General features: G+C 32.2%; 1 protein-coding gene across 1 annotated transcript; it reads left to right on the top strand.

Moving 5' to 3' along the window:
* Positions 1-1389: 1389 nt before the first annotated feature.
* Positions 1390-14276, top strand: LOC105337319 (uncharacterized). The gene is made up of 12 exons (XM_011442000.4): positions 1390-1519; positions 2703-2843; positions 3736-3818; positions 4050-4121; positions 4253-4364; positions 8419-8550; positions 9054-9127; positions 9281-9352; positions 9703-9889; positions 13310-13398; positions 13804-13891; positions 14005-14276. The coding sequence occupies exons 1-12, from the start codon at positions 1393-1395 to the stop codon at positions 14247-14249; spliced, it is 1422 nt and encodes a 473-aa protein (XP_011440302.3). The 5' UTR covers positions 1390-1392; the 3' UTR covers positions 14250-14276.
* Positions 14277-16154: the final 1878 nt, after the last annotated feature.

Here is a 16154-nt window from a genome sequence, read left to right as displayed (position 1 = left end):
AACCGTAGCTAGTTCGGTGAATAAATAATGATCCGACAAGTATGGAAAACGTCGGTCAGGATTTGTCTTAATAAAACATTGTACCCTCTGACAATGTCATTAAATCGACCATAGAACTTGCGTATTGGATTTTAATCGAGGTTCACACAACTTTTTTTGTAAATAGCTCGGTTAATAAATTGTTTTCATGTAGGGCATGCTGCTCTGGCACAAAGAAAAAGCTGAGAGACTTTAATCCCATAAGCAAGTGATACTGGTTTATTTTTACATATAAAGTAAAGGAAGATGACAAATGAGATATTAAAATCATCACTTTATCACATAGTTTTGTTGTTAGGTTACCATTAACGTCTTTTGCTATTACTGATATATTTATAAAATATCAAAATATGACACATGTGTCTCCGAACCCGTGGTATCTGTTATTTCATGCTCACTGAGATATGTTGAGTTACCAGAAGAGTGAATGTAATGTTGTTAATGTTTAATGCATGACATGTAGTGATTACGAGCAGTGTTTCATTATAAGTCCAATGAAAAAATACAAAAAAGGAGGGGAGCAAACATTGACCTCTAAAAAAAATAGACGCAAGATCAAGTCATGGTGGAGTGAGCATCCTCTGCTGATCGTTGACACTGTGTTCCTTTTATCGAAATCAAGAAAGACGGGAAAATTAGTAGATATAAGCTTATTAATTATGGTATAACAAATAAGTATAAAAAAAAACTTCGGTCAGCATGCGACCGACTGTAAAATTGTATTTACTGACAAGGTCGTTGTATCGACCATAGAACTTACAAAAAGATGACTTTCATCAAGATTGTTGATAGTCCTGTTTTATCAACTCATTTGTCAGTAGATTGCCTTGCCTTAGACCCTGTTCATACGTAGAACATGACCTTGCGTAGCGAATTAACTGAGAGATAAAATCTCCATAGATATGCGTGATAGAACATCATCAATATATCTTAATGTCGAGTTCAAGGTCAAAGCAAGTGTTTCATATTTTCTTGCACAAGCTTTTGAATAAATTTGGCTTCATATGAATATTAAAATAATTAAGCAAATAAAGGGGCAAAATTTGTGCCCAAGGGAATTAAAACTAATTGTTAAAAGACATGGTCGACAAAAATTACATAGATGTTGTCAATCAGAAATTCAAGAATCGTTTAATTCTCGAAATCTCCAATGACAAGATTTAAAAAAAAGAAAATATAGATTAATCCACCATCGACTGTTATAAGAATTTTGTTATCTCATGAGATAACACAAATTTGAAGAACTTATAAGTAATTCATATACATTTCTTGATTCCGTTTATACCACTATAGTACAAAAATCGAAGCACCTTTATCGTGCTTGATCATGCTATCTGCTAACCAGAGGGGAATATGGTGCAATTGATCGTCGTATCGAAGTTATCAAGGTTTCCTCCGATATCTTATCTATTCTCTAAACGTATTGTGTTTATACATGTATGTAAAACAGACATGACTGCAAACTGGATTCCAATATTAGGTAATGTTATATCAACACTGATATTTATCAAGTAGAAATGAAGTGTAAGCATCAGTAAAGTTTGCTTGCGCAGCCATGTATTATATATTGATATTTTGTTAGTTATTTTGTATTGTTTAAGGTCAAAAGTCAAGGCGTATTAATGTACATGCTTATTTTTATAGGAAATGAACTTCCTCTCCTTTGTGATTGTTAGAAAATACATGAAAAATCTTACATTTATTTTATTGGTAGAAATACTATGTGGCGCAAGTGAGATATTTTTTTTAGTATGACTTACCAAATTTCTTAGATTTGAAATCTTAAAAAGCGAGATAACTAAAATACTATACAAATTGCTATGGGTATAAGGTAAACAAGTTTGTATATAAGATATGGTAGTACCAATAGAAGGAAAAACAAGATGCTGAATACAGTGGTATTAATTTCTATTAAATTCAATTAATTCAATCCATTCTAAAAACCTTTTTTTTTCTAACTTTAGTCTATCTCAACTAATAAACATGTGGTACGTACAATGTACGTATTTCTCAAATTTAGAGATGCAGGTTTAAAAGGCACATACACATGTAAATAGTTGCTCACGCCATGGTATGTAAAGGAAGGCGACAGTTAAATGAAAAAGGAATAACATTTTCTTTGGTAACTTCTTGCTGTTTGTGGTTTGCTTTGAAGACGGTAAACTGTTTTATAAAGCTAAGTTTGTTTTTTTTCTATTTAATTCATGAACAATGTAAAAGACACTTGTGAACTTTTGTAGTAATTATATGGAACCGGAAACTATAGAGTTATAGCATTCACTGCATAGAAGTAACTGTTAATTTTTTATCATTTAAAGTTTAACATAACCTTAACTACGGAGTACAGCAATAAATTAATAATAAACTTGAAGCTTGTGGATATAAATGGACAATGTGATTATTCCAAAACCATGCTGCACATTTATAATCTTTTTTTTTTCTACTTTTTAATGTTTTTATTTTCTTGGAGATTTTAAAATATAGGAAAATGCGCTCTTTTGTTGTTATTTCATGATATTTGCATATTTTTAAAAATAATTTTGTGTGTATGAATTTGAATCAATAAAATCAGTTTGATCTACTTTATCATGAGGATAGTTCATTGAAAAGAGAAAAGATATTTATGAGTTATTCCTTTTGATATATTTTTGTAATATTTGCAGTTCTATATGTCTCCCAACATATATTAGCTTGTGATGACGTCAGCATATCCGCCTGTCAAAAGTTTGCCGCACAAAACCCAGCGATGTGTCACGATGGGAGTTGTTACGCTACCCTGTGTCCAAGAACCTGTCACAAATGTGGTAAGAAAATAAGAAAAGTAAAATAACAAAGAATATACATATATAGATTTTTGTTGTCAACATCCTATCAGAGAGTTGTTATGATTTTTTCCTTAAATTTCACTTTATACGAAATGTGGTTGTACGAGGGTAGTCCGAAAATAGCGTCGACAGGTGACGTTGTTTAGTTAATCGGAGACATAAGTGGATAAAACTTGCAATTGTACCACAAAGGGTTTAATGTAATTTAGATTCAAATTATGTTTTGAAATCAAATGTTGTTTTAATTATCGATTAGTGAAATGAGAGCATGATAGATCATAAATTCGATCGACATGCAGCGCAATGCAAAAACGAAAAGTTAAAAACAATATAATGAAATTAACATTTTTCAAGGAAATTCGAATGAAAGAAATCATTTTTAAATTCGTTTAAATTTGTAAGTAATTCTATTTTTAACTGAAAAATGTTTTGACTTTAACTAAACTTTAAGAGATTTTACAGCGCGTTTTGTGACAAGTCGAAGTGTTAACTCGTAACAAAATGACGACGTCAGCGTTTAAGGTGGCACAGCGATAATTGTTGAAATTCCAAATTTCAAACACGTGTGCAATGATTTTTAATCTGGTTACACATGTTTAATGAAAAGTATGTATAGATAATAGTCATTTTCTTTCAACAATGTGTGCAAGATAAGTAGTTGTTCTAACTAAACAATTAATATTTAACTCATTTTCGCTTTTTAAAGAAATGTGTATGTTTTTATACTACTGCTTAATAATTATAAATCTTAATTGACACACGAGTATAAACAGTTAACATACTGTTTAAAACATAAATGAAAAAGGCCAAAAGATAGCTATATTTTCTTATATCAAAATTTGTGAAAATAATCCTTGGATTTTTTTTTGAGCGTCTTTGAAATGCTTCTCGTGTGGAACTGTGGCTAGACCTGAAATGTGCAACACAACAATAGAGTGTCCAAGCAAGGATTTTGTAAGCCACTCTTCTACACATGTTTTGTATTTAATATATACATACTTACCGTTTCTCTCTCAAAAAAGGCATAATAAAATTGAATAATTATGATAACATGGAGGACGCAAATCATACGCAATGTATAGTTTTAACCCCCCCCCCCCCCCTCCTCCAACACTATCAAAAAGGGTCACTTGTTTTCTATTGATTAACGTTAACTAACTTGCTGTTTTGTTGTTCACGTTTTAGGACTGTATTATAGCAAAATCCTTCACACATGACTTTAGAGAAGAATTTGCCCTTGGATGTGCTTTACGAAGTGTAAGTACATGTAATTCTCTTTCGTAAACTCCCAATAGGTTATCCAGTTTTACTTTCACATCCAATTTGAATAACTTTGTCTTTCTATACTTTATATTATAGAATTATTTGTGAGAAATTTTCTAATTCAGGTTTGTGACAGTCACAACAACGGGATGTCCTGTTGTTCCACTGACTTATGCAACAACAACCAGCCAACAACAGCAAGAAAGCTTCCAATCAGAAGGGAAAATAAAGACAAAGGTATATACTTGTAAACATACCATCAAACTCATTAACACCCATATTAGATATATATTTAGATAATAGATATATTCATACTCGTACGTAGATGACATTAAGGCAGTAAATCTTTGTTTAAAATAAACAACATCAATCAACCAGACTTGATATTGAATTATTAGGACCCAACACTCTAAACCACACCTGATTGTTGCATCATGATAATATTGAAAAAATACATGTAGTTATAATGGTAGTTGTAGAGTGTTTCGGCAGTTAAGTGAGCCTCATCAGGGGTCCAGATTTAATGTATCTAATGTAAGCGAGACTTTATCAAGAGATCTCCGATATTTTTGTGTTTGCTGTCTGCAATGATTGGTTCCGTGTCAAATAACTGTTTGCAAGTTGAGTCCGTCTTCAAAATGTTCCAGTACTTCAATAAACGTTTTTTAATCCTTTGACGCGGGGGTTGAATTGTGTAACCATGACGTGTGGATGCTTGAGTTTAATTTTTTCCTCTGTTTTACTCAGTAAGAGTTGCCTTTCTTTTCCTGAGATTTCGTCAATGATCGGATTTATTTCCTTTTCAGAGTAGCCCCTCTTTGATAAGTGCCCTTTGAAGTCCTTTAAAATTATATTGAGGGTGGATGGATCGTTTGTGTTTCTTGAATGCCTGATACATTCTCCTTTGATGAAACCTTTAAATACTGATGCGTTGTGTGCGCTATTTCTATGAAGGTATTGAAAATTATTCGTTGGTTTGATAAAAAATTTGATATCCAGTTTTTGACATTTGCTAAATCTTAGGCCTTTGTAGACCGTTGTGTCAAGAAAATCCACGGATGTTTGAGAAATTTCAAATGTGAATTTCAGATGCCTGTGACAGTTGTTACTGATGTCAAAAAACTTAAGGATTTCTTCCGCATCCAGATGTTGGAGATTTAATTTTCCTGCTCAGATGCGTATTAGAAAACAATTACTTCGAATTTGACGGGAAATACTACAAGCAAATTATAGGATGTAGCATGGGTGCAATACCTTCGCCAGAAATTTCGGATATGAGAATGTACGAAATTACTCGATACATAGAATCTCAATTTCAGTATTCTAACAAAATACTATTTCACGGAAGATTCAGAGATGATGGATTTATCATTTTTGATGGATCAAAAGAAGAAATCCTTAAGTTTTTTTGACATCAGTAACAACTGTCACAGGCATCTGAAATTCACATTTGTAATTTCTCAAACATCCGTGGATTTTCTTGACACAGTGGTCTACAAAGGCCTAAGATTTAGCAAATGTCAAAAACTGGATATCAAATTTTTTATCAAACCAACGAATAATTTTCAATACCTTCATAGAAATAGCGCACACAACGCATCAGTATTTAAAGGTTTCATCAAAGGAGAATGTATCAGGCATTCAAGAAACACAAACGATCCATCCACCCTCAATATAATTTTAAAGGATTTCAAAGGGCACTCATTAAAGAGGGGCTACTCTGAAAAGGAAATAAATCCGATCATTGACGAAATCTCAGGAAAAGAAAGGCAACTCTTACTGAGTAAAACAGAGGAAAAAATTAAACTCAAGCATCCACACGTCATGGTTACACAATTCAACCCCCGCGTCAAAGGATTCAAAAAACGTTTATCGAAGTACTGGAACATTTTGAAGACGGACTCAACTTGCAAACAGTTATTTGACACGGAACCTATCATTGCATACAGCAAACACAAAAATATCGGAGATCTCTAGACAAAATCTCTCTTACATTAGATACATTAAATCTGGACCCCTGATGAGGCTCACTTAACTGCCGAAACACTCTACAACTACCATTATAACTACATGTATTTTTTCAATATTATCATGATGCAACAATCAGGTGTGGTTTAGAGTGTCGGGTCCTAATAATTCAATATCAAGTCTGGTTGATTGATGTTGTTTATTTTTAACAAACGATAAGAAAACTAATAATAATATTTTCGCTCATAATAGAAGAGAAAGCAACGTTGACCTTAAATGATTATTTTTATCCGAGAAAACGTCCATCGATACCTTAATTCCGCCAGGTATATATTTGTTTCTTTAATTTAAATTGTGATACCTGTAAATTATGTCTCTTGTTATTTTACACTTGTTTATGTTTGGTATATCAATACGTTGCCCTTGATATGTTTTACTATATATATTAGAGGTCATTATATTGCATATTATAAAGCCAAAGTCTTACATGGTAAACTTTAAAAAGATAACAAGCCCTGAGAAAAAGCTAACCTAGAAATCATCTAAATGCGTATTTTTTTTTAAATGTGTATGTTATCTTTAAAGTTCAGCGGGGTTTTCTTTTCTAGATAACAGATAAAAAATGGTCAGGTGATCTCAAAGATTGGTTTACATTTTATATTTACACAAATTGAATTAAAAGTAAAATATTGATTTAACGATAACTCCAAATTGTCACATAATCGTCCTACACACAAATTGGAGACGTATAATAAATGTAAACAAAGGGGTATAGCGCCTGTTCGCATTATTTTACCTATACCTGTGTTTGGACGGAAACTGTACCTAGCTGTCAAAACCAAGATACTCTGCTCTGATTTTATAAAAATTATGTAACAACGGATTTGTCATAAATTCGGGAAACTCTGTGTATAATACTAGTATTATTTGATATTCTGAACCGTGTTAAGTGTAAATAGAGTACATGTATAGTGTTAATGAAGAGATCTGTTTATATTGAGTGTTCTCATACTTAGACTGAATTTAAAAAAAAAACCAGAAGAGTTGATACATGTAACTCAATCTCTCTATTCTTTTCATGTTTTTTTACTACATGGTGGACTCGATCCATCGCCCACAAAATTAAAAAGATCACCGCGTTACCGCTAGGCCATTAATCTAACATTCTCAGAAGATGCATTTCAATATATATGGCTATATTCATGATTGTACTACAGTCTTACACCATAGCATAGCATAGCATAGCATTGAAATCTCATAATTTTATTAATTTAGGATCAACATTACATAAGATTGCCTGTACAGAAATTTCAAATTGTAATATTGTTTTTCTTGCAAAACATATTATCTCTACATTTATATATTACATTTAATTTCAAACACCATTAGTTAGCACGATTTAAATATATTACGATCTCACGCAGAAAGATCACCATTTGTAGCATTTTACTTCTTGAGAAGAGGATCTTTTTTTTTAACATTTCCCTATATATTAAAACAATACTTTATTGTTTCCACTTAAAGTCTTGGGACACGATTTTTACAATTTAGAATATACCAAAGGATATGATGATTGCATAAAAATCTCACAAATCGTAGCATTTTGATTTGTGAGAATATTTTTAAACGTATTACCCACTGTATATATGTCTATGTTATATTTTTAAACCCTTCTGTGGCCCCGGTATTTAGATTCTACTTTTTTTGAGGTTGTTTGCATAATAATATTTCAAGGATTGTAGCGAGGTATTTCTTGAGAAGAATAAAATTTATGTAAAATGTTGAACCCCTTCATTGACCATAGTTTTTGGAATTAAGGTCATTATTTAACAAGTTGAACGTAGAAATTTTCTTAATATTAACAAGCTTAGGTATAAGGTTTGCGATTTTAGTGGTGATGTAATAGGGAGGAATTGTGTATTTTGGGATATACGCAAAATGTACGCTGATTCGTAATTATATACTTTTAAGGACATTTTGACAGTTTAGGTTCCCCTTTCTAATGGATGATTTTTAAAAAGTTTGGTTTAGTTGGGTCATTCTAGAGACAATGTCATCATACAGTTGAAATGTTTAAAAACAAAATAAAAGACAGACAGACGGACTGACCGAGAGACAGAAGATGATCAGAAAAGCTTATTTGAAATTTCAGTTCAGGTGAGCTAAAACTAACCAGGATTTACTTCCTTTCTGTGTTTACTTGTATAGTATATACACAATTTACTCACGTTTACTCACGTCAATCGTTTATTACTTATATGTATCTATTTCAATAGTATTAAGATTAAATGACTGATCATCCTTTTTCTATCGTTTTCTTCAGCAGTGAGACAGACTGCTACCTCCTGTTCAGACATTCATGAAGACGGTTGTCGAGATCTTCTTTCCACCGATCCCAACATATGTGACACAACTTGTGCCAAAACACTTTGTCCTGTTACTTGTGGTAGCTGCAGTAAGTCACATAGAAAATATTTTTGTACTAATTATCATGTAAACAGAAAATGAAAGGATAGTATATACTATACAGATAGATAGATAGATAGATAGATAGATAGATAGATAGATAGATAGATAGATAGATAGATAGATAGATAGATAGATCGATAGATCGATTCAAATTTGATTTTAAAAAAGATGAATGTTTATATGCTTTATTGTCTTCCTAAAAGCATTTTTAACTTGACTCACTTCTCTGAGGTTCTAGACTTTTAATAATGTATCATATTCATGGTACGAAATCATGTGCATTTATCTAATCATCAGTGTTATTCACACTTTCACAAAGCTAATTAATCAAATTTTATCCTATATAGTATTTCTTAAATATCAATCTTATTGATCATAGTAAATAGTACATACATATCATGCTTATGATATGTGTGTTGTTTTAAAATGACAGCTGGGTTATTCGATGTTCTCGAAAAGTAAAACATGTTGTGTGTTTTTTTCTTACAGAACAGTGCTATGACTGTGAATTTGTTTCTGATTCTAGTCATTGTACCTCCAAACGTGTCTGTCAACCAGGGGAGGTGTCTTATATATTCTCTCTCTCTCTCTCTCTCTCTCTCTCTCTTTCTCTCTCTCTCTCTCTTTCTCTCTCTTCCACAATATTATATCAATAGTATTCCAAAAATATAATTATAGGAAACACATGTTTTTACTTAATTTTCCTTATTTTGCAGTATTGTTACCGGATAGAAGCAGTCAGTGCGAACTTTGAGCACGGTTTTCGACTTGGATGCGCAACAGATATTGTATGATATTGTTTTCTTCTAATTTGAGGCCTCTGTGAATGTTTTTTGCACTTTAAATTGGCATATCCTTCACCTCGGCTAGAGGCCTACAATAGAAAAGAACTAAGCGTTCAATGATCACTTATGCGATAGATAGATAGATAGATAGATAGATAGATAGATAGATAGATAGATAGATAGATAGATAGATAGATAGATAGATAAAAATAGATTGATAGATAATTGTCTTACTTTTATACATTCCGACATTGCAAACTCATGTAAACCGAATGAATTCAAATCGTATAATCTTGCTATGTACGAGTTAAAAATGCAATCTGTTTGATCAAAATCATATTACTTGTGCATAGTTATGCAGCAAATTAACATCGATTGCGTTGAACGTGTTTGGACGAAAGCGATCTGTGGCAGGTGATTGTTGCCATGGTAACCTATGTAACGACCATATCAAAACCGTGACAACCACAACAATGATGGCGACAACACAACCGACAACTAAAAGAACAACAACAAGAACAACATCTAAACATCATTCATGTAAGTATGCATAACAGTACATAATATTTTATTACGTTTATATAATTACTACAATGCAATGTTTTACGATGCGACCGTTGAAGCCAGCACGGCATGTGATCAAACAATGATTATAATAAATCAATAACTATAAAATTAACAACGCAAATGAATTTGATTGAAAATTAAAATAAAACATACCTATTTTTCAGTAAATTTTCATTATTTTTAGTTTATAAGATTTATTATAATTTGTTTTTTTTTATTTTTAAGTATATTTTAATTTAATTTTAGATACAGTGTTGATGAATAATAAAGATTTTAATATAAATGTTCATTCCATTGTATCTCCTCTTTTAAAATGATTGTTACAATTCATCCCCTTTTTTGCGGTAGATATATTTTCTTAAACGTACAAGCACATATAAAAAAATGTTCATCTTAAAGACCCCTCACCCCCCATGTTAAAAAAAAAATTATTATTTTTTTCCCATTTTTACATAGAAAATCGAGCTTATCAGGGATTTGCCACCTCCACTTAAAAAAAATATATATTTTTTTTTTAATAATTATACGCTTTAAAATATTTGCTTACCGTATTAAAAGAACATGGAATTGCCCCCCTCCCCCTTGGGATTTGGAGCATGTAATAAATGAAAGTGAAAATAAAGAAACCATTGAACTGCTAAAGAGCTGAAGGATTAGAATTTTCATGATTTTTTTTTCTTTTTACTTGTAAAGATTTTTTGGATGAGGATGTCATCCACCCACAAACCCCCTTTTTCATAATAGCGATGCTACGTGTACATTCTATGAAATTACCGTAATTATAATGAATAAAATAAATGTGAGCATTCATCTAAATGAGTGCAAGTAACAACTGTTTCTTGTATCTGAAGAAATGTCCTCATTCTTTAGCTTTGCAAGACTTTGAGAGGATTTTGGTAATTTCAGCAGATTTACAATAACTTCAGTGAGAGTAATTTCCCCTTATTGTGACGTCAAAGTTCACGTTAGTTAAGTGTCGTTTAACTTTAAAACTCCCCTGAGAAATAAAATGCGCGAAATATACTGTTTTATTTACTTAGAAAGCATGATGTTCTTAAAATTACACATCTTACATGCTTCTCAAAAGAGTTACTTTGATTCTCGTGAAAACGTGAGATAGGAAACCATTGGTACTATGAATTGTGGTTCAAAATTTACTGACGCCGAAAAAATCTATCGGATCACTGTGTAACCTTTGTGACGTCACTTGATTATTTTTGTTTGAGAGTGTACAAGTAGCGTAGTGGACAATGCACTCGCTTTTCACCGCTGCTACCCGAGTTCGATCCCCGTGATCGACAGTGGTTGTATGTGATAGGGTATGGCGGTCGCCCGCTTGGTCACGTGGGTTCTCTCCGGGTACTCCGGCTTCTTTCCACACCAATGACTCCCTCGCACTAACATCCTTGCCAACGAGAGATATCAATATAAGTTGTAGAACTTGTTTATCAATCGTTGTAAAATAAAGTTCAGTTTTTCAATGTACTGAGGTGAACTTTAGAGGTAACATTGACTGTAACGTTATGTCGTATGCATCGTTTTTGTTTTTATATTGTCTTGCTGATTCTCGTGAAAGTGTGAAGTGATAAAAGTTGATTACAGGGATCTACTGGGACAATTAAAACAATGCATTACCGGTCCAATTTACTGACGCCAAAAAAATCCGTTGAATAAATGTGCAACTAGTCCGAATTTTCTATTCACACACGCCTTGCCGGTAGAGCTCGCTTCGCCCCGGCGCTATTAATAAATAAGCTTTATTTTTGTGTTTGTTTTGCAACAAAACTTCTTTATTACAGATTAGTATGATTCCATTTTATATATCTATATTAAGCTATGCGGATTTTGAATTAAAGTAAAGATAAAATGTGTTGACAGATGTTTAATTTTTATCTTTGCAAATATGGTATTTTTTTTATAACTAAATGAAAAATACTACTGCAATCTATGTCTAATGAATAATGTTATAATTGTTTGACACGAAGGTCTCTTGTTTCTACTTTCAATGTTTCATTTTGATTTGGTAGCATTTAAAACCTCGAGGTCACTTCAACCATATTGTGTTAAAAAAACAAAAAAAACATCAAGAGTAAAATCTGCTACTGTGATAATGGTAGTGTAGGCTATAAGTTGTGAAAATCAAGACCCCCAGGGGTAGGGTCGAACCACAATGGGGTTTAGAATTTTAACATAGAAGTATTTTAAAATCTTTTTCTCAGGAACCATTTGGCTAGGAAAATCAAAACTAGTGTGGTAGCATCCTTAAGTAGTGTAGATTCAAAGTTGCAAAAATCATTACTCCCGAGGGTAGGGCGGGGCCACAATAATTTGGTTAAGTTTTTACATAGGGATATATAGAGTAAATGGTTAAAAATCTTCTTCTCAGAAACTAATCAGCCAGGAAAGCTGACAATTGTGTTGAAGCATCCTCAGGTAGTGTAGATTCAAAGTTGGGAAAATCATGACCCCGGGGGTAGGGTGGGGCCAAAAATGGGGGGGGGGGTCGAAGTTTAGGCTAGAAAAGCCTCTTCAGATAGTGTACACTCAAAATTAGGAAAATAATGACCATTAGGGGTGTGATGGGGCCACAATGGGGGTGGAATTTTTATATTGGAATACATAAAGTAAATCTTTAAAAATCTTTTTCTCAAGAACCATTTGGCCAGGAAAGCTGTACCTTGTGTGGAAGCATTTTCAAGTAGTCACAATTTAAGTTTATTCAAATCATGATCCCCGAGTGTAGGATAGGGTCACAACGGAGTGGAGGGGGGGGGGTAATAGAAATATATAAATATCTTTAAATCTTTTTTTCTAAAAACAAATTGCCTAGAAAAGCAGTAACTTGGTGAAAGCAATTTCAGAAAGTGTAAATTCAAATTTGTTTAATTAAAATCTTGAGGAGCATGTATGGGCCACATTGGGGATCCACTTGTACAAAGGAAAAACATTCTAATTATTCACAAAAACTGAAATGTGTTTGTATGTGCTTTTACTTATAAGCAAGAATTTTATCATATTGCTAATTCTTAAAAATTGTTTAAACTTTGGCCTTAGGACAATAATTGGGCCTAACAAGGGGTTCAGAGTTTGATGTAAGTTCATATCGTGTCTATAAACAATTGTTTATGATCTTTTTGAGAACTGCATTGCTGAATGTGATATGACTATAAAATCATCTTGTTAGAAAAGTGATTTGATTATAAATATAAGAATAGCCAGGGGGAACCGGATTTTTTGTACAGTATCTACATGTATTATACCACATTGTCCAGATATTTTGTATTATGACACCATGAAGCTGATTTTATCATGCCTGTTGCTGCTCAGGTGAGCAATGTGACCCATGGGCCTCCTGTGAGTTATATGAGAGTGTGATGCATTTTTATGTTTCAGCATGCCCGTGCGCAGGAACTGATCATTTTCAAGTCAACAATGAGTGTTTCTTCGTCTCCAGTTCACACGGGACAAGGCAACAAGGAAAGGTATAGAAAGATTAATTTTCTTTATTATAAGAAAGTCTGTGAATAACAAAGACGAAATACAAAGAAAATTCAAAACCGATTGGGAGTTTAATTTTGAATTTAATTTTATTTTTTTCCTATCACAACGAAACTTTTACGTCACTTCCAGGAAAGTAATGCCCAAGATACAAGAAATAAAAAATATAAACAAGACTTAGTTCTTATAATTGCAGAACTATTGTGCAACCATTGGTCTCAGACTTAACATAGTTAAGATATGTGTGATGTCATAATGATGTGTAAAACAGGCACCGATCGAGTTTTAAAAATAATTAAAAACCCTATTGGAAACTCTAGACATTAAATTTCATTTGTAATATGGCAGAACCTTTTATATCATATATTCGTTTAAATTCTTTAATTCAGGATTACTGTATAAGTCATTGCGGGCAACTAGCCGCCTTTACAGACGAATCCCAATTGGAAACTGTCCGACACCGCATCTACTCATCAAGTAATCAATTTATAAAACAGTACCATTATTAACTGGAATTCATATATTAAAAAACTACAGGTAATCATCGATGAAACTTTCCGTTTGACAATATATATTTTTTTCAATATTAGGTCATTTCCATAATCATCATTTCGACCACATGTTTGTGGACGCTGTGAAACATCACAAAAGTCACACACACCCTACATACATCTGGGAGTCCACTGGAAGGACAGTCCCGACTATTTTCCTGCGTCATCGAAACAATACCGCAACGTACAATGACATGTGTGCCGTCACATCCGGTGTGCACTCGACTCACATTCAGTCTGAGAGTTGCTCTGCTAATCGTTATGCTCTTTGTCAGCTTAGGTAGCATTAAACAAGTTTGACATCTCCTTTATTTATCTGTTGACCTTTTTTGCTGTTTTGTCGGAATGTGCTGTGGGCTAATGCTCGGTTGAATTAAACATAAAAAAATTATTCAAAAATAAACTTTACATAAAACAAACATAATTTTAAAAAAATTGTCTGTTTTTGAAGCCCTGTTCCGGTACACGTGGTTTTGAAGTATACTCAGGTTTGCACATGGTTTTGAAGTACATTCAGGTACATGTATATTCGGCAACAGCCAAAACTAATTAGTTTCAGTGGAATTATGCTGCTCTGGTTTAACAAGGTTGCATTATACGCAAATGTTGTTTTTTGGTAATGCGAATAACCCAATGTCTGGTTAACGCTGATTGAAAACAGAAAATACAAGACAAAGACTCCGGGGAAAATATTTAAAAAAAATATACTACCATCCAAAAACTATTTACACACAGTGCCTGTGCATGTTTAAGAATTGCTCGTTGTTTTTTTTGTTTTTTTAGGTTAGCTTTCTCATCTCATAAAGTACAATGCTTTAAATTGTGAAATTACTATGCAAACATCTTAAGATAATATAAATTCTAACTTAAACCGTGACCCCAAGATCCATACCGGTGTCCCAGTTCAAAATTCAAATTTTCATATATAGGCCTAAAGAAAATTAAATGAAAAGGGTTTGTGAGATTATTATACAATTATTCTAAAAATAGTTTATAGTAGATTCTAAATTTATATGGGCTCAACATGGAAGTATATAGGAAACTCTTCTTTTCAAGAAACACAGTACCACCTTCAGTTACGGTATTTATTATGTATTTGATTCCTCATACATGAATATTTAATACTCATGAATATCCACCTTCAGTTACGGTATTTTATTATGCATTTGATTCCTCATACATGAATATTCAAATTCTGATATCAAGATAACAATGAACTTATTTTATCTGTACTACTATATTAAAACAATAGATTCCAATTTTTTGGCTTTAATACAGAGACATCGGAAGATAACTGTCTTTTGTTTTATATATTTCAAACATCATTGGTATTTGAAGATTCTCAATTTGTATTTATTTTTTCTCAATCGAGCATTACTAATTCAATTCTATGTAAGAATCAAAATTCGGTGGCCACGCATAGTCACGGATTTTCTTCATACTTGACAATTTGATAGACTATGGTGAGTAAAAGAGCCTAACACCATTTGTTTGTTGCTTTGTGGTCCTGTTGCCATGGTAACCGAGGGTAAAGATGTAAAAATGGCATTTTAATGCTTATTTGAGAACATATTGTGAGTAATGTGCAGAACTTGGGGTTTCCAGGGTAGAATATATTATAAAAAATATTTGTCATCTTTCAAAAGAAAGAAAAAAATTAATGGAGAAATGCATATTTTTAGTGTGTTACCATGGTTACTTAACAGAAATTATAAAATCTATTTTTTTATCTAATTTGAATAAAAAGTGCAAAATTTTCGAATTTTTGGTAAACACTATTATGATTGTGCAATTAAAAATTTAAATATGAAAATTTTGCACCGTTGCTATGGTAACAAGCTTAAAAATAATGAAAATTATAATATTTTTAGGCATCCTTAAATGGATATTATTTACTTATAATGAATAAATATATAAAATCAAATGGTGGGAAAAAATAATGTATGTCCTTAACTTTAATGACACTTAAAAAAATTTGAAATTTTCTAAAAAAATAACTGCTGTTGCTATGGACTTTTTAGAAATTAAGAATTTCTGTATGATTTTTTACGCAAATTAATTTTCCATAGCAACAACACTTCTCTGTTGCATAACAAAGCTTTTTGTAGTGTATAATGAAAATTTAGATATATTTTTACAAGTTCCAACTAAAACAATTGCAAATAAATTCTAAAATCAGGAGTGAAAGC

Source organism: Magallana gigas, chromosome 9 (genome assembly GCF_963853765.1).
Source record: "Magallana gigas chromosome 9, xbMagGiga1.1, whole genome shotgun sequence".
In the NCBI taxonomy this organism is placed as follows: domain Eukaryota; kingdom Metazoa; phylum Mollusca; class Bivalvia; order Ostreida; family Ostreidae; genus Magallana; species Magallana gigas.
This window is presented reverse-complemented; position numbering and strand designations above follow the sequence as displayed.